Source organism: Anastrepha ludens, chromosome 5, assembly GCF_028408465.1.
Source record: "Anastrepha ludens isolate Willacy chromosome 5, idAnaLude1.1, whole genome shotgun sequence".
NCBI lineage: Eukaryota > Metazoa > Arthropoda > Insecta > Diptera > Tephritidae > Anastrepha > Anastrepha ludens.
Genome location: NC_071501.1, coordinates 9,488,684 through 9,512,874, shown reverse-complemented (window position 1 = coordinate 9,512,874; position 24,191 = coordinate 9,488,684). Strand labels below are relative to the sequence as shown.

Below are 24,191 nucleotides of genomic sequence, written 5' to 3'. Positions count from 1 at the left end.
CAACCATAGTTATCGATATCGATTGCTCTCATGCAGCTAAAGAATCACCCAATGTATATAAATTACCTTTATGCACTTTATTCGAGTTTTGGTCGAGCTCCTTCTAGCTATATAGTGTACGCCTTCATGGATTTTTTCGGTGACCCGGTTATTTGCACTTGATTGCGAACTGCCCTAGTATAGATTTTATATCGAAAATGGATTTGTCATGTTGTGGAATTGAAAATTGGTTAACAAAAATAAACACAAATGCATAATTTGCATATGTAAATAAATAAACTAAACGACATACAATCACAAGGCATCACATTTTCATGTGCAATTAATATTATTCATGAAAATTTAATATGCATTTTGCTGGTGAGAATAAGGTGTCGATGGATGAAGTCAATGAATTTATAAAGTAAATATTCAACTGAGAATATTTAAACATATTTGTGTGTTAATAGTAAATATATTAATATAATTGAACTACGGGACAGCTGTGCGTGAATATTATCAATAACTGATGAAGGATATCGTAGGGAATGTAAAATAATATAATAAACACTTTGTTTTTCTTTTGTTTGAAATCGTTAATCGTCGGAATGGATGAATCGAACTTGGTGAGTGTTTCACTGATAGATAGATGAGTCTTCTGAGCGGGTTATATACTACTTTTTACGTCCAAAACACTACTCTCTAGGGGGCGCTTATAATAAGACATTTCTGAGTACCGACTCGGCTCATATTTTTAGCACAACTCATAATGAAGAGATTAATACAAATAGTTTTTAAATAAGTCGGACTGTTCGCGTTAGGTTTTGCAGAAAATTCATGTTTCTTGTGCGCGCTTTTAACATAATTAATTGTATTTAACCCACTTTTTATTATAACTATTTTCTATAGTTCCACGGAGGAGCAAATATGTAGTCACTTTTGATGTTTTTAAGCCTAATAATAAGTTTCGAAATCTCACAACTAACCGAAACTGGAAATGATTCAAACTTTACGCTTGAGCCCTGTATTCCCACATCCTTCTTCAGACGTTATTCGCAAATGTCTATGACATCCTGCATTAAAAAAGAATTTTGCAAATGGATTTGGATGGTATGATATTTTTTTTTAACAACTATTTCCCATCTCGGTCCGAACCCGCCGTCCGTTGCGTGGGGCCGCAAAAAGCTCTTCATTTACAAAAAGAAAATGAATACTGCATCTTCTTCTCCGAATTTACTTACCAGCTATAAACAATAATGAATGAAAATACCTTCATCATAATTTTCTCTGTAGAAAGTGACAGTGAAAGTTCTCAGACTGCTGCTTTCATCGCATAAAAAACTTTCAGAAATTAATGAGTTTTACAATCAGACTAAAGATCGATAGATCGAAATCTAACTATTCATTAGCCTGCGCTTGCACCAACTGGACACTTAGTTTATCCTTCATATGAAGCAGAAAAGTAAAGCAGCAGTACGAGATTCAGTCAGCGTGTGGTGTAGGAGTGACGAAGCCCAAACAGAGGCATTTGCAAAACACCTCTTTGAAACTTTTCAATCTAATTCTTTAGGTACCAGCAGTGATGAGGGAGATACTGAACTTTCTCGAATCTCCATGTCAAATGGACTTACCAATCAGTAAGATATCAAATAATGAAGTTACTACAGAAATTCATAGATTAAATAACTACAAATCACCTGGATATGACTACATCGATAGCAAAGTAGTTAAGGCTCTTCCTGAAAAAGCTATACAATTCCTAACCATAATATACAATGTTATTCTTAATTTATACCATTATCCCACCCAGTGGAAATGTGCCATTGTGGTCATGGTACCAAAACCCAATAAACCCGAGAATAGTGTCAAGTCTTACCGTCCTATTAGTCTGCTGGTAACATTTTCGAAAATATTCGAAAGAATATTTTTGCAAAGAATGTTGCCTGTAATTGAGGATCATAACATCATACCTGAACATCAGTTTGGGTTTAGAGTAAGACATGGTACACCAGAGCAGTGCCACAGGGTCGCAAATGTAATTACAGCTGCACTGGAAGAGAAAAAAACTGTTCTGCAGCCTTTTTAGATGTTGAACAAGCATTTGACAGGGTATGGCACCAGGGACTTCTGTTCAAAGTAAAAAAAAAAATTACCAGCACATTTCTATCTGGTACTTAAATCTTATTTAAGTGACAGACACTTCTATGTAAGGCACGGGGATGCCTCATCTGAAATTTATAACATTAATGCCGGTGTACCCCATGGTAGTGTCTTAGGTCCTGTCCTTTATACTATGTTTACAGCTGATATGCCCAATTCAGAAAAAGTAGAAGTAGCAACTTTTGCTGATGATACAGCATTTATCGCTTATAACGAGTCCCCTGTAGAAGCTTCATATCTTTTGCAAAATCAACTCCAAATTTTGGAGTCTTGGCTTAACAAATGGAAAATAAAAGTTAATTCCGAAAAATCTACACATGTCACTTTTACATTAAGAAGAGAGCAATGCCCTGCTGTATTTTTAAATAATAAACAAATTCCCACTAGTGACAGAGTTAAATATTTAGGGATGCATCTTGATCGACGCCTCACGTGGAAAAGTCACATTCAGGCTAAGCAACAACAACTAAAAATTAAAACAACACGTATGCACTGGCTGCTTGGCCGTAACTCTCAACTTAGTCTAGAAAACAATACGGATCTACAAAGCTATTCTGAAGCCCATTTGGACCTACGGAATACAGTTATGGGGAACTGCTAGCAACTCCAATGTGGAGATCTTGCAACGTTACCAATCGAAAACATTGCGAAGCCTTGTTAATGCCCCTTGGTTTATTACCAATGAATCTATCCATAAGGACTTAGGTATTCCTTTTGTAAAGAATGAAATTCGAAAATATAGTACTAGATATCTGAAACGATTATCTAATCACATAAATCCAGCTGCTATTTGTTTATTAGACACAACCAATGAAACTATACGGTTAAAACGCAATCATATCTTAGACTTGCCATTCCTCTAGTATGAATCTACTCAACCTATAAACTTTAAGGTAAAATTAAGTAAGTTAATCTTAAGTGATAATATTAACAAACAATGAATTTAAGCAATCTTGAAGTACTAATTAATTTTAATAATTTAAGAACGAACTGTACAAGTTAATAAGCTGTTGTAATTTCTATGTAATATAGATTTGCACAAAAGCAAAACTACCGCTGCCATTATCTTATAAGATCTAATTTGCTGAATGTCTTATAGTAGATAGATTGCAAATAAAGTAAGTTATAAAAAAAAAAAAAAAAAATATTGTGCATTCATCCAGTGATTTTAATAGCGGATACATAGAAGCACGAGTTGTTAACAAATAAAATGGAATCTTCGCGTATAAGAGGCATATTTTGTATTTTTTTTATAAAAGTGGTAAAAATGCAACAACTGCTGCTGCAGAAATAAGCACTGTTCACGGAGAGGATACCGTGAGTGTAAGTACTGCGTAAAAGTGGTTTTCAAAACTCCGAAGTGGTAACTGCGACGTGGAGGATGCCCCGCGCACTAGAAATCCTGTAGTCTTTAACTCCGACGCCTTGCTCGAACTCGTGGAAGCTGAGCCAAATTTGACAGTCGATATGATAGCTCAGAGGTTAAGTTCATCGCATGGAACAGTTCACAGACACCTGGTTCAGTTGGTAAAGGTTTCAAAGCTGGGAAAATGGGTCCCGCATAGACTTTCCGTCGCCAACCTTCAGCAGAGAGTGAATCTGTGTTCTCAGCTGCTGCAACGGCTTGAAAATTAAAGCTTTTTGAATCATTTCGTTACTGGTTATGAAAAATGGGTCCTTTACAATAATCCTGTTCGCAAACGCCAATGGTTAGATAAAGATGAAACACCAGAACCGACCCCTAGAGATGGCCTTCACCCCAAGAAGATTCTCCTGTCTATTTGGTGGGATATGGCCGGTATTGTTTATTATGAACTTCTGGAACTTCAAGAACGATAACTGCTGATTAATATTAATATTATTAATATCAAACCTGAATGAGGCACTTAACAAAAATCGACCGTCTTTAGTGAATGGACGCAAAGTTTTGTTTCACCACGACAACGCAAGACCTCATAACGCAAGGCAAACATTAGGCAAGACGCACGAGCTCGGATGGGAGCTAATGCCGCATCCACCATACTCTCCGGATATTGTACCTTGTGATCATCAACTTTTCCGCGGACTTCAATCCCATATGAGTAACAAGAACTACTCCTCAAAAGAAGCTATAAAAAGGGATATGGAAGCGTATTTTGGCTCCAAGGGCAAACAATATTTTGAGCAGGGAGTTAAAAATTTGCCTAAACGTTGGGAAGACATTATAAATAATGAAGGAAAATATATTATTGATTCATAAATACTTTAAACCTCTTTTTTATTAATTTTAAAACCACCTTTAAAAAACGTACCAACTTATGGACTGACCTGATACTTGAACTTTTGCTCATAGTAAATTCCAAGTAAAACTGAAAGGAAATACAAGCTTAAAGTTGTTTGATTGTCATAATTTGTTTTTCTTTTTTCGAATAAAAACTGCAATTTAAAAGGTTTACATTTAATTTTTCATAAATTCTTTATTAAATCGACGTTTAAAATTGTCATAAATTTTTCATTTAACATTACTTAGGTTTTCATAGGTTTTATTTTTCGTTTTTAATTTTTTTATTTTTTTTTATAATAATAATTATAAGTTTTCGATTAATTTTACACATTTTCTTTATATTCGCCCGCTCAAGCAATGCCAAAGGGAAATCAAATATTTTTAATGAAATTGAACTTTCCAACTTAAATTAATGGGTTCATACAATTTTTCCATATTTTTTCTACTTTCCACGTGGTTTTTTAGGCTTTGTTTAAAATTTCTTAATTTTTATAAATTTGTAGTTTATTTAAATTAATTATATTTTTTCATATTTTCAATATCGTTTTGATTAGTTTAGCTTAATAATTCTGTTCTTCTTTTTATTATGTAGTTATTTTTTATTTTAATCATCAAATCGTAATTTTAAATAAATTCTATACGTTTTTGTGTGTGTATTTTCACCAAATTTCAGTAAATTTTTTATTATATTATTATTATAAGTTTTTTAATATCCATTTTTTACAATACACATTTATAGTATTTTTGGTATAATTTGTGTGTTTTTTTTTATTAATATTTTTTGTTTTTTTCAATATTTTTTTTTTTGTAATTCTAAATCTAATACACTGTCGTTTGAGTGTAAAATGTAATAGAATCAGCATTTAAACAATTTAACAGTAACATTATGAGTATTGTACAATAGAAAAAAGAACAACTGCTATGGAAAATATTTATACAGTAAGGGTTATAGCAAAATTATAATGCAATTATAGACTAATAAGAAACTATAAAGGCGTTAAAGATTTATAAAATTCAATTTTTTTAATAGAAACAACAGATTTTGAGCCTTGGCAGATATAAAGGAAAAAAAAACTTTTTCTTTAAATTATAAAAAAAATTGTAAAAATTATGAACTTAAGAATAAAAGTTTTTAAATTAATAAATAGATGCTAAACAATAAATAAAAATAATAAAAAATAATATAAATAATATAAAATAAAAAACCTATTTAATTTTTTTTTCATTCAAGCCGTCGAACATCGTTTGAATTAACGAAATATTTTAAAATTTGGCGGAATTTACATATATGTAGAGATAAAAGTTGGTTACAAATAATTTATTATACAATAGTTTATATTATTTATTCGAGTGAAGCCTCTCAGGCTACTCTAGATAAGTTATTTCTTCCCCTACTGAAAGCCAGTAAAGGTTACAAAGCTTAAGGCGATAAACTAAAGTGGCCGAAATTAGCCTTTTCAATTTGTATATTAAAAAATTATATAATCTAAAAGAATGATTTGAAATTAGCTGAAGGAAGGTTTGAAGCATTTAACCTTACAAAAAAACTTTCAGCGAGTGAGTCGTCAGATCCACACTGAAACTCTAAGAGGAAGTATTTGAGAATTTTGCACAAACTAGACTACCATGCGAGCTCTAGGCTGAGTCACTTTCAATTCGAAATTTACGCTAGACTATACAAAAACCCTGTGGCAGATGACTACCAGCAAGGACTTCACTACACTTGACCCTCCAGGCCATAGGGATATAGGGATATAGATCGAAAGCGCAGGGTGGCTGAGCTAGCAAGGCAAGGTACGGCTAAAGAGATTATCCAGAGAAAGAAAGCATTGTCATGTCATATGCCACTTGCGAACTGCTAGCTAGGAAAGTTACTGCTATGCAAGTTGAGGAAAGATGGGAACAGAGTACGACATTTCGTATCGCAAAGCAGGCATGGGCAAAAGTACACAGCAGACGCCCACAAATTCCCTTTAGAGATGGAGCACATCTGAAAAGTTATTGGAGGGACTGTTTAATAGGCAAGCATGCAGAAGGAAAGGGCGAACCGTTCCGAAAATGAAGCAGAAGCTACAATGAGAAGGAAGAAACAATTACTTATCTACTCTGTAACTATTCTGCATTGCACTGAAAGCCCTTGCTAACCCACGCTGCTCTTCGAAGTTAGTCGGTGAATGTAAGACCAAACTGAACAGTGTTGCAAAACACAACAAAATTAGTCTTATTTGGGTGCCTGGACATGGCGGTATTGCAGGTAACGAGTTAGCTGATAAAATGGCAAATAAAGGCTCTGCAAGTATACAACTAGGCCCTGAACCCTTCTTGGTGTCAATTCCGCATCGATTCAACTACGAATTGAGGACTTCATGAGGTCTTCCCACAGAGGTCGTTGGTCTTAGTTGAACTCGTGCAGAGTTGCCAAGTGCTTTGTGAAAGAGCCACACAGAAAAACAGCGACCTTTCTCCTAAAACTCAGCAGGAAGGACCTGCGAGTACTGGTGGGTGTAATCACAGGGCACAACGTCAGTTGGCAGCATATGGCTACCATAGGGGTCGAAGACAGCCCGATATGCCTATCCTGTCTTGAGAATGACGACACTGCAGAGCATTTTCTCTGTAGCTGTCCTGCATTTTCCAAAATCAGACTTAGGATATTGGGTTGCGATATACTGAGTATGGATAAAGTTCATACTCTTTCTCTTGCGGATCTCTTGGACTTGTCCAATCCCCCACAAATCTAATCTTATCTAATTCTGAATTGGGCAGAATTCTTCTTCTAAAGGGACTTTTGACATTTCTCACGAACACTGAAGGAAGAGTAGCTAGGCTTACTGAGGCATCACAATGGAACTAAGCCCTTGCCCTAAGTGTGTTTTTGGCTTGACAGACAATGACTTGACAATGAAGCCTAAACTGTCAACTGAATAACCATTAAACCGGAACTCAGCGCGTTTTTTGTTGAGTTGCGTTTCTCTAAAAAGAAATGGTGGAAATACGAGTATTATTGCGACTGAATTCTTAAACAAAGGCGAGTGTAAGCAAAAAGCCGCTCTAGATTACTAGATTACACAATAGATTACCTACGTCGAATTTTTCTTACTGAATTAACTATAAATGCGGGAAAAATGGTAAGAAAATTATAAAAAACTAAGAAATACGGACTCATTAAATACAGATATGTAATATCTATATCCAAATATAATATATAAATATATCGGATGAAGAAAACATTTTCTATGACATTATGGAGTAGCTTGGCTGATAGGTAGGTAGGTAGGCAGGTAAGCCAAACAAGTGCAACACTTAGGCGGACCCTTGTAGTCTATGTGAGATCTATTCAAATCACTCAGATATACCTAACCTAGCCTAGGTGAAAATAGAGGCCCCTTTCATAGCACGTGTTATTGAATAATCAGCTGCACTTCAGCGAGCACAAAACTTTCTTCAGAAGGTACTGATGCTTGTAACTTAAAATATATTCAAAAATATTTGGAATACATCTTTCAAAGTACTTTTAAAGCTTCCTGAAGCAGTTGTGACACTTTCTGAAATTCAACTAAGGGATTCGGAAGTACCATTGATAATTCTGTAGTATATTCGACAATTTTGAATCACTATTAATAATTCAAACTATATTTAAATCCCTCTGCAAGAGCATTACAAATTCTGAATTATACGAGTGTCTAACGAGGTGCAATTGGCAATTCCGGAATTTATTCTATGGTCTCTGAAGTCTTGTTTAAAATGTTATAGTTCTTTTGAAGACTCTCACAGAGAAAGATTCTGTGGCCTCTGAAGTCTTATTGATATAGTTCTTTTGAAGACTCTCCCAGCATTTGCTGTGTGATTTCTGTTAGTTAAGAATAATGCATCCAGAATAATGCGCACAAGTCTGCCTATTGGACGGTTGACAGAGATGAGCAATTGCTTCTTCTTCGTCATTGTTCTTACAGGGCCTGTGCCATCCTCAGACAGACACTCGCTGCCTTTTAACGAGTTTTCTTAATAATATCCTCTATTTCCAGGGAGTGTAACCTTCGTGATCGGTTCTGATCCCATATCGGGAAAATTTGTCTGGGCATGGATTTGTGCAGAATATTTAAACAAAATATGTTTTTTAAGCACAAGGATGTCTTCCAACCAGTAAAGAAAGCTTTCTGTTCTTGGAAATATTGAAATGTTTGAAGTTATTGAAATATCTGACAATCCTGGAACACTTTAAAACATTGAAATATCTGAAAATACTGGAATATTTGAAAGTATAGAAATATTTGAAAATGTGGAGATATTGAGATATTCAAAAATATTAAATTATCTTAAAGTATTGAAATATTTGGATAATGAAAGTATGGAGCTATTTGAGAGTATTGAATTATTTCAAAATATGAATATATTGGAATTTTTGGAAATATTAAAATATTTGAAAATATGGAGATAATGAAATATTCGAAAATATTGAACCATTTGAAAATATTGAAATATCTGAAAATAATGAAATTTTTGAAAGTATCCAAATATTTGAAAATAGGGGTGTATTGAGATATTCGGAGTATTTTCGAATATTTAAAGGTACTGAAATATTGGAAAATATTAAGTTTTCTTAAAGTATTGAAATATTTCACAATACTGAAATATTTGAAAGTATTAAAATATCTGAAAATACTGGAATGTTCGAAAATACTGAAATATTTGAAGGTATTGAAATATGTGAAAATACTGGAATTTTCGAAAGTATTCCAATTATTGAAAATACGGCTATATTAAAATATTCGAAAATATTGAACTATTTGAAAGTGTTCAAATATTTGGAAATATTTAAACATTTAAAAGTATTGAAATATGTGAAAATACTGGAATTTTTGAATGTTTTGAAATATTTGAAAATACGGCGATACTGAAATATTCGAAAATATTGAATTATTTGAAAGTATTGAAATATTCGAAAATATTGAATTATTTCAAAGTATTGAAATATCTTAAAATATTGAAATTTTTGAAAATATTGAAATAATTGAAGGTAGCAAATTTTCTGAAAATATTGCAGTATTGGAAACTTTTTGAAATCTTATTGAACTGCATAGTAGGAGCGTGGTCATATCCTGATATTACCGCATTTATGAATTGCTTTAGGAAAAATTATGGATGTTGCTGAAATCTAAAGAACTCGTTCGTTCAAAAATTGTTTTTCCTCTTCATAAGAACTAATTTTCCCGAATTGAAATTATAATATATGGAAATATAAAAAGAAGTCTATATAATAAATATAACAAAAAACCAAAAAAGAAAAAAGAAAAAAATAAATAAAACAAAAAAAACAAATGAGCTCGGAATTTGCTTGTCCCTTAACTAAAACACAAATTTTCTTATTTTTTCTTTCAAATCAAAAAGGTCTACATATGAACTCCATAAAGAACTAATTTTGATAAATTATTAAAAAAAAATTTATGTACGCATATATGTATAAAACTTTAAAAAAATATATGTATATGTTTTACAATTTTAATAAAATAATGAATCAACATAAAAAATGTATTTTTTAAATATTAAACATAACTAAATATCAAACATGCTCTTTTTTGAAAAAAAAAACTTTTTTTTAATATAATAATAATTTTAAATAAATAAAAAAAATTTAATAATAAGTAAAAAAAAATTTAAATACAAATTTTCGAAAATTAAAACAAAAACTTAAAAAAAAATTTCGAAATTTAAAATAAAGATTTTTCAAAACTAGCACACAAATTTTCAAAGACTGCAACAAAAACTCAATAGAAATTTCAAAAGCTGAAAGTAAAAATTTTCAGAAAGTGGCACTAAAATTTTTAAAACTAAAAAAAAAATAAACCAATATTTTTTTACGCTACAAATAACCATTTGTTAATTGTTAATAAAACCTCATATTCTCATGAAATCTCATGAAAATTTATATAGATTTTGAGTTCTGCCTTCATTTTTCTTCTAATATTTTTTTTTTTTTAGTACTCGTATCACCCTGTTTAAATTTTTTCATGGTATTTTCGCAGTTTGGCATTTATGAAAATTATACAATTTTTACGAGGCAAAGCAATACGTTCAGCAAGTATGTATTTAAGTAGATGATAATTTATAAAAAACGAATTCTTTTGTTTTAGTGCAAAAAAGGTTTTTAAAAACTTGAAAAAAAAATTTTTTTTTTTAAAAAGGGAGAAAAAATTTTTATAAAAACATTGAAACTCTCTTTTCGATTTTCAAAAATTTATTGCTATCAGAGTTACTCAAATTGAAAGTTTTGAAAAAAAAGAGTGTAAATCATTATTACTGAACAAAAATGAAAAACTTCCTCGTATGGACTTGCCTACACCGAACTCGTTACTTCGTCAGCTTAATCAAGAGATTCACTATGGTAAATGATCTTGCAGATCGTATTTTTTTGCTGTTTATAGAAAATTCACAAATTTGCGCTTCTGCCTACAGAAAATTTCGCAGAATTCTCCGTTCAATAGTATTGTTCGTCAACTGCTTCCTCAAACGAGAAGACAGCTGTCTCTTTGCTAAAGAAATTAATAAATTATTGTTTAAAATTCTCAATATAACGAGTTCTGTGCCAGCATGAATAGAAAATGCTGAAAAAATTAAAATGTTCGTATTGTTTATGATTTGTAAGAGACATTTTTACACTTTCCACTCCGTTATTCGATTTTTATTTGACTATTTATGATAGGGTTTCTTTTTTGCTATTGTTTTTTGGCTTTAAAGGATGTGACTTATGAACTGTAAATACATATTTTCTATTTATTTTTAATGCTTCATTGTGTGATCAAATGATTAGGGAAGGAAAAGTATACAAACGCAGGAGCCCTAGTTTTCAAAATAAATTTTCTTAAATGAGAAAAATTTTTTCTTAATATCAGTTCAAGTTTTAGGTCATCAGATTACTGAATTCGATTTCCATGCTTCTCTGTTAGTTTACTATGTAGCGCGTATAAAGTTATCGCTCACCCTGGTTGACAGAACCTGAGCTGGCGGAACCTTTCAACGTTATGCTACCTCCGAATAAGAGTATTTTTTACAGAGATGCCTGCGGCTGAAGCCACCTTCGAAAAGTAATAGGTTTTACAGAAAAGTAATCAGAGGTTTACATGATTTTTTTACAATTCCTAATTTGCCTACTTCAGACTCTATCAGCTTCACTGCAATTCGACCGTCAACAAAGATGAAGAAGCGAATTTGTTCAAGCAAACTATCTTTTAAAGCAAAGATCTTCATTTGGCAGATGCTGAGGTCATACCATTTTTAGGTATCACAAGTAAAGATTGGGTCTGACATCATTTATACCTATCTGCATGACATCGATTTGGATAATAATTCCGTCGCTTTTCGTGATTAGCTCCTCTTTAAACTGCTCTTCCTGTCAAACAGTTTAGAAATTCTGGGATGAAAATCCCAAAAACAAGGTTATGTAATCCGACTGACTTGGTCGACTGACCCAAATCTTATACCTGTTTGATTTGAGGATAGCCACGTATTGAAAACGTTGAGTCTTGGTTACTCTAGAAGAACAGTCTTACTTGGTAGGAGAAGCTGCATGAATTTTACAAATGTGGAAACTCAATAAATTTTCATTATTTATCTTAAACTACGAAAATTCTAAATGAGATATGGAAGACAATTTTTTAAGAAAATAGATGCTAGGTTCACTTTTTAGGATTCTGACGACATTAAATCCATTAAAAGCTTTTGTACCAATTTATAAAGCAGCACCTTTAATAAAATAATAAGACTTGCGCAACCTCCTGGTTAAGTTTTTTACAACATCAATTAAATCGACAAACTTTTGCGGTTCCTTGAAATTACAAATTTTCAACCAATAGTCGGCTAAATTTTTTCGAATGTTTCTAAAGTTGCTGAACGAGAAACTGAGATTGTCGAGATATTACGGTGCAACGCCGAAAAATACGATTTCTGTTTATATTTGAGATTTCGTTTTTAGTGTCGTAACAGTATATCAAAGTAAACTGTATTCCTGCTAACCAAAAAAAAAAAAATTCTCGCCAAAAATTCTTTGCTCAATTTACTGAAGTTTACTTATTTACTGTTATTTTCTTTTTTTGTGAATTTTGTGAATTTTTGCGAATGCACACTCAACAGGCGATAGTTCAGCGACAACTAAAATCTTTTATACGCAGAAAAATGGGCTTAGAAGGGGAAGAGTTGTAGTTTGTGTTACTGTTAGAATTTTTTACTTTCACAGTTTCATAATTTTCATCGTTATTTTTTAATTTTTTCTTGTTAATTTTTAAATTTTTCCTTTGAATTAAACTAATTTTCTGTATTTTATATTTTAATTTATTTATATTAATTTTAATTCTTATTAGTCCCATTTCTTATGTTTCATATATTTTTAATTTCCTTATTAATTGAATTTTCTGTATTTTATCTATATTTTGCTTTTACAATTTCACATTTTAAATGTTTATTCTTTTGAAATTTTAATAAATTTTTAGATTAAACATTCTAAATGTTATATTATATATTTTATATTTTATATTTTATATTTTACATTTTATATTTTATATTTTATATTTTATATTTTATATTTTATATTTTATATTTTATATTTTATATTTTATATTTTATATTTTATATTTTATATTTTATATTTTATATTTTATATTTTATATTTTACATTTTATAATTTATATTTTATATTTTATATTTTATATTTCCTATTTTATATTTCATATTTTTAATTTTTTTACTTTCACAAATATTTTTTTATTTTTAAAATTTTATTATTTATTATAATTATTCTTTAATTTTTTTTTAATTGGGGTTTTTTTTTATTTCACGGCTATGATGTCCTTTACTTTCTTTATTTTTGTTTTTTTAGTACGTAGTAGAGTATCTCGAAAACCGTTTCCTGTATTCAGAACGCCTAAAATCTGCCGAACCATACAAATTGGTGCTCTGTGCTGAAGATAAAAAAAAATTTAGAGACGCTATGGTATTCAAAGATCTGTGAATTATTAAATGTTTAAAAACGTTTAATCAAAAAATCAATAGAAATTTGAATGAAAAACCTTCAAAAATTTCTAAGCACTTCCTAAAGGTTCCAAAAATGTTCTAACCAATCTTTCAAATGTTCTGAAACCAAAAATCATTGCTAAAACGCCTGCCATTTGATCACACAATGCCCGCTGATTCTATTTTTTTGGCTGCTATTGTAGTTCAAGAAAATTAATGCAAGTAGAACATCTATTTATTATTTTTGCTTTCAAACATTCGGCTTTGGCTATTTTTTTTTTTTTTTTTTTTGGTTTTGTAATTTTATAATTTACTGTAGTTTCTTTTATATTGACTTGACTATTTGTTTGGTTTCTGTTTTTTGGTTACTGTTATTTTAAATGTCTTTTATTTAGTAAAATAGGAACAACCCTCCCTTCTAGAAAGGGGGTCTATGGTGAGTTTTTGTTGCTATAGAAAATGCTGGTTTATATGTTTGTATAAATGTCTGTCTATGAATTTCTGCATCCGCTTCGTTTATATGGAACAAATTCAAATGAAAGCCTAAACACTTCGATTTCACCTTCACCATACCGTCAAAATAAATGCAATATAACTGTAAACTAACAAACGTAACTTGCCGCACTTCAACAACAGACATTGCCACATGCATCAAATTCACCAAAGCACTCGGCAGCTCACATTTTATTGCTGTTGCACGAGTAACTGTTCCACCTGATCGGCGGTGCGGAGCAGAAAAGCTGCGCTCTCCCGGTACGCCGAGATCACTTGGCGCGCTGCCGTTATTTCGTTGGGACTCAGTTTGTGCGCCAGCAGTGGCGGTGGACGTACTGTAGCAACAGCATTTGGGTCGTTCAATGTGCCACCACCGCCCAGTTGGTTGGCATTCAGACCAGTTGCCATGATTGCTTGCTGTTGCTGTTGTTGCTGCTGCTGCTGTTGTTGTTGCTGTTGTTGCTGCTGCTGTTGTTGCTGTTGTTGCTGCAGCTGTTGTAGTTGCTGTGTGGCGGTGACAAGTGCATTGTTGTTGTTGACGGAGAGTCCGCCGGTGCCGACGAGGCTGGTGAGATTTGGTGCGCCAACACCCATCACGCCGATATTGTTGTTGGTGTTGACGGTGGTGGGGGCGGTGGTGAGTGTGGCGCACGTGCTAGTGGACGATGGTTTCATGGAGAGATCCGTGGGTACGACTGCGCGGAATAAAAGTATAAATTATAGCAGGGAAATGAAAACTAAAAACAAAAATTCATGAAACTCACCATTTCCCAGTCCAGCGACGCCTGGAAAGTAGCCGGGATAAGTTGGTGTGCGACCAGCGGCTACTGCCGCAGCAGCAGCGGCCACGAAAGGTGATGCTGCCGAGGGTGAAGTAAAGTCGGATGGCCGGTAAAGTGGACTTGTGGCAGGCAGTCCTGCCAGACAACTAACAGTGCCGTTAGTTGGCGTATTACCGTTCGATAGGGCAGCCGCAAGCGGTTTAATATCCATACCGCTTGTGCTGCCACTCACGCTTGTGTTCGAGCTCAATGCCAGCGGTGAGCTGCGCGCCGAATTGATGCCACCACTGCCGCCACCGGCACCAGCCGTCGAAGCGGCCACAGCTGCGGCTGCAGCAGCTGCTACGGCAGCCGCTGGTGTCAACGAAAGTGGTTCGGCGGCATCCGAATTAGGTGTGGAACGTGCAAAGCCACCACCGCCAGCGCCAACAAACGGCAGCGTTGACGTTGTGACAGTGGAGAGCGCGTCACTAGCTGAAACCGATGTCATGGTTGAGTTGCCAACACCACCAACGGATACAGTCGAACTGGTTGCAGCTACTGCGGCCGCGGCTGCTGCTGCCGCTGCCGCTGCAGCTGCGGCGACGGCTGAACCAGGCGCCGGTATGGCATGTGTGATGGGCTCCAGGCCGATGCGCATACGTTTGGCATTCATGGACTCATTCTCGCAAGCGATTGCTAGTATCTGCTCAGCCTGTACGGACGTCAAGTGCGCGGGTGTCGGACGGGTCTGCGAGGAATTGAGAGAAACATACACGAACGGCACAATTTAGAAAAGAAATCAGTCGGAATCTCAATAGTGGCTAGCTTACCGTATTATCCCAGCCGTCGCGTGTCTTCTTGTTACGGCGACACGACTTCAGATACGTTCGTATACGTTTGCGTGAGCGATCGCTAAATTCGGGAAATTGTCTGGCGCACGAGTCTATGATTGCTTGAATTTTCTCTTTTGGCTGCTTGGAAATGGGAACAATGCGATCGAGATTCTCATCGACAAACAAGCGCACGAACATCTAAACCCGTGAAAGGAAAATTATATATTTTAGTATGTCTCCAATTGCAATAAATTCGCTTTTGTTACTCACATTGAACGCCTTTAGCCGCTCGGGATCATGTGTGGCCAACTTCTCGTCCAACTTATCATCCGAATCATCCTCAGAGCCCTCATCCTCTTCCTTCTGTCCCGAAGAATTTGTCTCATCCTGCGCCTCCATTGGCGAAGTGGCATCTGTGCGCGGTACTGGCGATAACGATGTATCCATTTTGTTGTTGGCTGCAGCAGTTTGTGCCAACGCATTTTGGTATTGTGCCCACAAACCACCAACCACACCCAAATCGGGTCCCTCAGTGCCGTTGCGTACCGCATTTGAGTTTTGGTAATTCCAGGCTAGCAACATCAGTTTCAATTTATCTGCGTCCTTCATTAAGCCGGCATAGGGATCCGATTCGGTGTTATTATCACCGCCAACGCTCCCACCCACCGCACCCGCTGCGGCGCCAATGCCCACAACACCGCCAACGCTGCCGCCATTCCCAGTAGCGTCCGGGGTGGTTGTAGTCGCTGCAGCTGGAATGGTCTCCTGAAAGGAAAACGAAGAAGAGGCAAAATGTTAGTATGTATGAGATTGGGGAAGATGAAGAAATGGCGAGGAATAGACTTAAAAAGAATACTTTTCTGAAGCACAGCAAAGTATGCAATGATTTTTTTGTTTTTTATTATGCGAAAAAACACTCAAGGGAAACGAAACTTTTGCCAAGAAACTGAGATTTGTCGGTTGTTGGTTGGTGCTGAGCAAATGTTTCTGTGTTTGTTTTTGTTTTTGTTTCAATAAGTTGTTGCCAAAGTCTTCGAGCATCAAAAGTTGGCTGGCACTGCAACCCCTGCGCTCACATTTTGGTAAATGTTATTTAGTAAAATCTGGCAGCTTTGTGCAAATGCTCGCCACTCATTTTCATTTTTCTTCTGCTTGTGCCAATCCGCACTCAGCGCTTTCAATTACTGCTAAAGGAAAGAAAAATTCGAAAATTTCGCTTTGATTTACTATCGAAATACTTTGCACACAAAAACTTATGCGTCGCACAATGACAAGGGAATGCGGGCACAGGCATACATACATACATACGTACGTCTTTCAATGACCACTGACCGCTTGCTTTGAGTGACAACCAATCACGTGCTCATGTCCCTTAGCCGAATTTTAACGCAACATCACCAACAAATCATCAGTCGCCGGTTAAGCAATCTTCATTAGTCGCTGCGCGCTCATACTTCGAGACTTAAGTTGGCATCAAAGTTTTATGACTAAAAGATTGCTGAACCGCAAAGCTCGAATATATGTACACTAACACGTGCCGCTGCGTTGGAGTGAAAATCCGAATTACTCAGCAGTTATTCTAGTTTACGAACTGGTTTCTGATGGCGAATATCATACTAGTACGAAAGAGACCAGATTTGAACCAGTTGCAAAATGACCCATAACACTAATTTACAGTCAAAACGTCCAATAACCTATGAACCTAGAACACCAAAGTAAAATTGTTCACTGAGTCTGGGAACCTACAACATTTTTGTCCTTTGATTAATCATACAAATTTCTAATAACTCGAGAATTCGTTAGTCGCCCTCAAGGACCTATATGTCAAATTAAAGGTAATTAAATTTGCAATGCCTTGTTGATGCTTCATTTTTCATTAAAATTAAATGCTGTGAAGGTATTTACAAAACTTAAAAAATTTTTTTTTTTGCAAAATTATAAAAAAAAGCGTTTTGGTAAGAAATATGCAGAATTACTGGGAAAGTTATCTTCTAACGAGATGTGCTTCTGTTTTGAATTATTAGCCCCGTTTTCTCTGCGGCTAATTAGAGGGCACGTGAATTAAGCAACGTTTGTGTTCGTATCGTAACTTGGTTAAGTTTTCTACGAGCTTCTTTTCTGGTTTGACTCTTGGGTTAAAAAAATCACTAATTATTTGTAAACCAGTGTTAAGATGCACGAAAAAGCTATATGCTTCTATAGCTACAAAAAAGAATGCCTCATAAAGCCAGTCATCTGCTTTTTTGATCATTACTCACTAGTTCATTAACTGGTCCAATACTGGACCGTGACTTACTAGTCCCTCAACTGATACTCGTACAACGCTGATGCTGAGGCTAACAATTGACATTTCGTAGGGCATCGCAGTGTTAAAAAAAGGGGGAAGACAAACTGCTTCTGTTGCAAAGCCGGCTGGCGGGAAGATAGCTCGGAACTATGTTTTTACTGCGTCGGTTTGAATGCAGGGTCAGTTTAACGGTAATGTCTATGAGTGTACAGTTGGTGTCGTACCCCACTCCTGCTTTTTTTTGACTTCATAAAAGGCATGTGTAGCATCTAAGACATGGATAGCAGAACCACAAAAACTTTTTGTATTCTCCATTGCAAAAATGAGGCTTAAGGCGCAATAAAGGATACAAATGGATAAGAATATATGCATAGTATGTGTGTGTGTGTGTGGGTATGTATAAGTAGAATAAATGATTGTGCCATTCGGACCAGCCTGTCTGTGTTGCACAGAGCAACTTCTCGAATCGTTCTTCTTGCTCTGTACATACATACATACATATGCACGAATGCTTATAGATGTGTGCGTGTGTGTATGGCGACATGTAAACGTGTATGCCCTTTGGGGTATAGCTGTGATATGAAGCACAGTTTATTGAAACTCTGGGGGTCAACAGAAACTAAGTTTCTTACATTTCTTCGGGTAAATGATTGAAACGAGACAAAGAGTGAAGAATGGCTGCAGTGAGTGTCACTAAGGTTTTCCAACAGCCTCCAACTCTAACCATCGCACTGCTATAAAGAAGACAAGGAATTGATTTGATAGAAAACGTTTGGACTTTTTTTAGTTCTTTAGAATGCGGTTTGCTAACTTCATCTACCACAATTAAGCCGATAAAGTAAATGAAAATCGATTTGATTAAAATGAACTAAAATATAGGAAAAATAACTAAAGTCAATATCGTAATATCGTAATGGAAGAAAGTGTACACAAAATAAAAAATAAATAAGTGAAATATTTTTGTCAAAAGGATATCAATCAATAAAAAAATCATAATAATATTTAGCTGCAAGTTTGCTCACTTTTGCTAACCCGAATATCTTTAAAATTCAGCACAAGACCTATTATATTTCAGCACAAGATCAAGATCAATAGAACCCCAGTCTAGTAAGAAGCTACCACAAACAAAAAAAAGCCAATGGTCATCTACAAAAACACTTCTCATCAACGTTTGTGTCAGTAATAGAAACCATAGCGGCAACATCACTTGTTTGCAAGGACAGCCACGAAGACACAAAGCCAAGCCGCCCACATGGCGAATGTCAAAGAAATTTTAGCTACAAAACAGCGCATGCCAAAGAACTAATACTCGTACAAAATACAGCAAAGTTATACGTATGAAATTCACGGCAATTGAATTTAATGAAACTCAAAGAAAAAGTTGCGACGAACTTCCAAGTAAGCCAAAGTGCAGTGGAGAAATGACAAAAGCTTAGAAGCGAACGTTGGGCGAGGAAAGAGAAATTTTCCAAGAAAGGGAATTTTCAAAGGAAAGGAAGAAACGAATTCGTAAGATATGAAATGGAGAAGAAGTTGGGTGTAAGAATTTAATTTGATTTGATTTGGAGCCTGAAAAGATGGAAAGAGAAAGTGAGGCATTAGAGAAGAGGATATTGGGGACAATTTGAGAAACATTTTAGAAAAGAGTTTTGCAGTCAAAGTGATGACTCTGGGCGCATCTGTTACCCGATGGAGGTATTTCTTGCTAGTCATTTGATATCTGTAATCTATGAACTGTAATCCGTAGTTTGTAATGTGTAATTTGTAATTCGTAATCTGCTATCTTTCATTTTTAATTTATAATATAATTTTTCATTAGTTATTTGAAATTTGTAATCTATAATTAGTAATTTGTAAATTCTAATGTGCACTGTGTAATCTGTAATTTGTAAATTGTAGATTGTCATTTTTTAATTTTTAAATTTTCATTTTAAAATTTAATTTTTTATTTTTAGCTTTCAAATTTTAAAATTTTTCATCTTAAGGTGTAATTTTTCATTTTTAGTTTTTAGTTTTTTTTTTATAATTTGTAATTCTCAATTTTTAATTTCTTTTAATTTAATTTACTTTTTAATTTTAACTTTTCTTTTTCAATTTTTGAGTTTTAAAATTCTAAAATAAAACTCAAATATTAAAACTTAGAAGTAAAAATTAAAACGATCATAAATTACAATTAAAAAGGAAAAAAATTACTTTTTTAAGTTTATAATTAAAAATGTTTAATTTTAACTTTTACATTTTTAATTTGTAATTTGTAATTAAGTTTTAATTTTTTGTCTTTAGGTTTGAATTTATAATATCTAATTTTTAACTTTTAATTTTTAATTTTAAATATTTAAGTTTTAATTTTTAGTGTTTAGGTTTGAATTTATAATTTGTAATTTTTAATTTTTAGTTTTTAATTTTTAATTTTTAAGTTTTAATTTTTAAATTTTGATTTTTAAATTTAATGTTTGAATTTTAGTTTTAAATAATTAAGTTTAAATTTTTTATTTTTAGCTTTTAAATTTTTATTTTTAGTTTTTAATTTTCACTATTATTTTTCAGTTTTTACTTTTTAAATTTTAAAATTCAGAATTAAAACTTAAAACTAAAAATTGAACAAAATTACTTTTAAATTTTTAATTTGTGATATGTAATTTTTAATTTTCAGTTTTAAGAATTGAAATTTAGGTTTTAAAGATCACAAATTACAAATTTCTTTAAAACTTAAAAATTAAATTTTTTTTAATAATTTCTAGTTTTTAATTTTTATTTTCGGTGTGTAATTGTAATTTGTGAACTTTAAAACTTAAAGATTGAAAAATAAAAATTTTAAATTAAAAACTAAAAAATCAAAAGTAGAAATTATAAAAAAAATTTAATTATTAAGTTTTAAGGATCACAAATTTATAATTTGTAAATTAAATGTAAATTTTTAATTTGTAATTTGTTATGTTTAAAACTCAAAAATTTATAATTAAAAACTAAAAATTAATAATTAAAAGTTTGTGATCTGTAATTTTTAAGTTTAATTTTTATATTTTAATCTGTAATTTGGTATCTGCAGTTTTTAATTTTTAAACTTCAATCTTCAGTTTTTAAGTTAAATTATTCTAAAATTTTTTTATTTTTAATTTTATAATTTCGAGTATTTAATTTTTAGGTTTTGATATTTAATTTTTAGGCTTTAATACTTAATTTTCCATTTTTAGTATTTAATTTCTGAATTATAATGTTTTATTTATAATTTTCAATCTCTAATTTTTTATTTTTAAGTTTTTAATTTGCAGTTTTTATTTTCAAGTTTTTATTTTTAAATTTTAGTTTTTAATACTTAAGTTTTAATTTTTGATCTTTCATTTTTAGTTTGTAATTAAAAATTTTTAATTTTTAAGATTTTGTTTTTAACTTCTAGTATTTAATTTTCAATTTTTATTTAATTTCTAACTTTTGGTTTTAATTTCTTCATTTCTAATTTTTGATTTTTAATATTTAATATTTAGTTTTGAATTTCTAATTTTTGGTTTTAAGTTTTTAATTTCGAATATTTAATTTCTAATATTTCATTTTTAATTTTTATTTTTTAATTTTAAGTTTTAAGTTTTAGTTTTCAATTTTCAGTTCTTAAGTGTTAATTTTTAATTTAAAATTTTAAAGACTTTTTTCATTTTTACTTATTATTTTTGAATTTGTAATTTGTAATTTGTCAGCTTTAAAATGGTAAAAAGAAATCTGCAATCTGTCATTTAAAGTCTGTAATCTATAAACTAAAAATTGGATTACGTTGTCTGTAATTTGCAATCTGTAATCTGTTGTGTACACTGCGTGGTATGTAATCTCTAGCCTCTTTCAGTCAATTTAATCTTAGACACTTAAAAAATTATGCTTTCAGTAGTGTCTTTGTGAAAATAAAGGTCCTCATCTAAGAGACAAAGAGAAAGAATGTGGCCTTGAAATTGAGTCGTCAAGAGTTGCAGTCTAACCGACTAATCTCATTAATATGACACCATAGTTTACAAATTCAAAAAATCTCTAGATCTTTACAATACAAATAAGATAATAGTAATACACAGCAAACTGTTTTGATTGCGGCCATTGAGTGTCCTCGAAGAATGCTCTGAATAAATAGCCTTTACGGCAATTTCCAATTTAAATTACAACAAACTACAAGCCTGTTTACTTCGAGATTGGAGGTATTAAAAAGCCAGTCGATTATAAATAGATTAGGTTAGGTCAGCCTGGTTGGCAATAAGCCACGCATAGACTTTTGGTCCCTAGCGATACCAGATGGAGACCGACCTCTATGAATACTGAAAGTAGACGTCATGCAGGATGTCAGCGCTTTTGGCGAATCTAAGTAGAGCTTGGAGCTCCGCTTTTGAGAGGTCCTCCAGACCCTCAAACAGTGGGACTCCCGGACAAACGCAAAGAAGGTGTTCTAAAGTTTTCTCAACATCCTCTCTGCATTTCCTGCATTTGTCCGTGTTAGCAATCCCAATCTTGTACGCATGTGCAGCCAATAGATTGTGAGCTGTTAGCATACCTATAATAGTTCTGCATTCCTTTCGCGAGAGCGTAAGTACGAATGGAGTCAGTTTTTTGTCGTTAGTTCTACACATGACTTTTGCTGTTTTGTATGGAGTCAGGTTAGTCCACCTAGCTTCCACTCGCCTTTTTATGTGGTCGTCCATTTCATTGTATATTGTATTTAGCGGTTTTGGTAGGTCGTTCTCTTGCTTAAAAGGTAGTCTAACAGCACTTTTTGCTATCTCATCTACTATTTCGTTCCCCAAAATGCCTTTGTGACAAAACCATTGCATTCATTGACCTGCGTTTCTAAGACCCTGCACCCTAGTGAATCTTCTGCATTGTTTTTACGAAAACAAACAAAGAAGTGTTGAATTTGTTCCGAAAGCGAATAAATGAAATTTCAAATTTTGCTCGGACAATTTTTTTTTTTTCAAACTAATTTTGCAGTGCTCATACCAATAAAATAAATGCTATTTGATTTTCTGTTAAGTGCGCAGACTGAATGCGGTTTTTGAAAGGACTTTTGTAAACATACCCACAAAAAATGTATCAAAAAATCATTGCATCAATTTTAATTTAATTTTATTTTACAGCTTCAAAATTTATTCACAAACCAACTAGGAGTTTGAGGTACTCATCGTGAAAAGGGCACGTAACTCTTTTTTGGCAGTTATTTATATCACTAAGAACCCAAAAGTTTGAACTGCTTTCTCAGCCTCTTCTTCTTTCAATGAAAATGTTTTCTAAGGCATTTTGTAGAATCTTCGCAGTTTGAGTTCTGTGGTTGTCTCACATTTGCCACTGCCTGCTAGCTGAGCCTAACATGCTTTCTTCTATGCTTCCATGTATGTATGCGTATATGTATGTATGTGTGAGGGTGTCTACATTTTCTAAGACTTTCACATATACACACACATATACACAAGCGCTACCAATGGCGTACTAAACATTTTCAACCCAACAACAAACTATACCACAAATAGTTTACATTTCTAGTTCGTTGGGAGTGGTGCCCAAAAGTAGTTATATTTATATGTACGCCTGCAAACAAGTGCACAAATATAATAAAACTCTACGCACACACGTATACATATGCGCACTTATACGTGCATGGTATGCGTATGGAAGTTTATGGGATATGCAGCAGAGTTCCCGCCTTTTAGTCAGCCAAGAAGATGTAGCGTCTACTTCTTAAGCGTCCTTTCTTTCCTCTACTTCTTCTTCATCTTCTTCTGCTTACAACCCGTTTTAATGAATTATGTGTAGCTGCAGCAGTTGTGTGTGTGTGTGTGTGTGTGTTTTTTTTTATTGACTGCTGCTACAATTTTACGTTAGACTCACAATGACGTACAACTGTTGCCACCTTCACTAACACCACCACATTGCAGTGCACGTATGTGTGAATGTATGGGTATTAGTGTCTTCGCTTCTCTGTAAATTGCTTTCAAGTATTTGAACTTGCCAAACACTGCAGCACTTAGACGTAGGCAGTGTAATATTTTATAAAGTGGGACAAAGCCAAAGCGAAGAACTAATGTGTGTACGTTCGTATGTTTGTGTGTGTGCATATATGTATAGTAGTGCAAAAAATTGGTGGAATTGCGCCCAAAATAGGTGCTCACATACATGCATAAGTAGGTGTGTAAAATAATTTGGGATACAATTTTATATTTAGTACTAACGGTATTGTTACATTTGAATGTGAAACTCGCATTATTTATGGGAAATATCATGCAATGACCGTGATTTTGTTTGCATGGCTTTTTTTGTTTGCAGCCATCAACTAGTGGAAAAAGGGTTTTCTGCGGCAGTTTGATTTTCTTGAAAATGTATTAAAATATAAAAAAAAAAAAATATTTTTTTTGTGCGATGGGTTCTGCAATCAAACTCTGCTA

General features: G+C 33.3%; 1 protein-coding gene across 1 annotated transcript; it reads right to left on the bottom strand.

Moving 5' to 3' along the window:
• Window positions 1–13,296: 13,296 nt before the first annotated feature.
• LOC128863495 (hormone receptor 4) lies at window positions 13,297–17,847 on the bottom strand. Its single transcript, XM_054102689.1, has 5 exons — window positions 17,794–17,847; window positions 15,768–16,262; window positions 15,495–15,695; window positions 14,665–15,412; window positions 13,297–14,595 (listed from the first exon to the last, which is right to left on the bottom strand). Exons 1-5 carry the CDS (start codon window positions 17,845–17,847, stop codon window positions 14,090–14,092), a joined length of 2,004 nt encoding a protein of 667 aa, XP_053958664.1. The 3' UTR covers window positions 13,297–14,089.
• Window positions 17,848–24,191: the final 6,344 nt, after the last annotated feature.

Excerpts from the sequence above, each read along its gene's own strand:
- LOC128863495 (XM_054102689.1), bottom strand. The coding sequence starts at position 17,847 with ATGTCAATTGTTAGCCTCAGCATCAGCGTTGTACGAGTATCAGTTGAG. Across the intron at positions 15,696-15,767 it reads AGCGGCTAAAGGCGTTCAAT|ATGTTCGTGCGCTTGTTTGT; the intron begins GTGAGTAACAAA and ends TCACGGGTTTAG. Across the intron at positions 14,596-14,664 it reads CGTCGCTGGACTGGGAAATG|TCGTACCCACGGATCTCTCC; the intron begins GTGAGTTTCATG and ends TATTCCGCGCAG.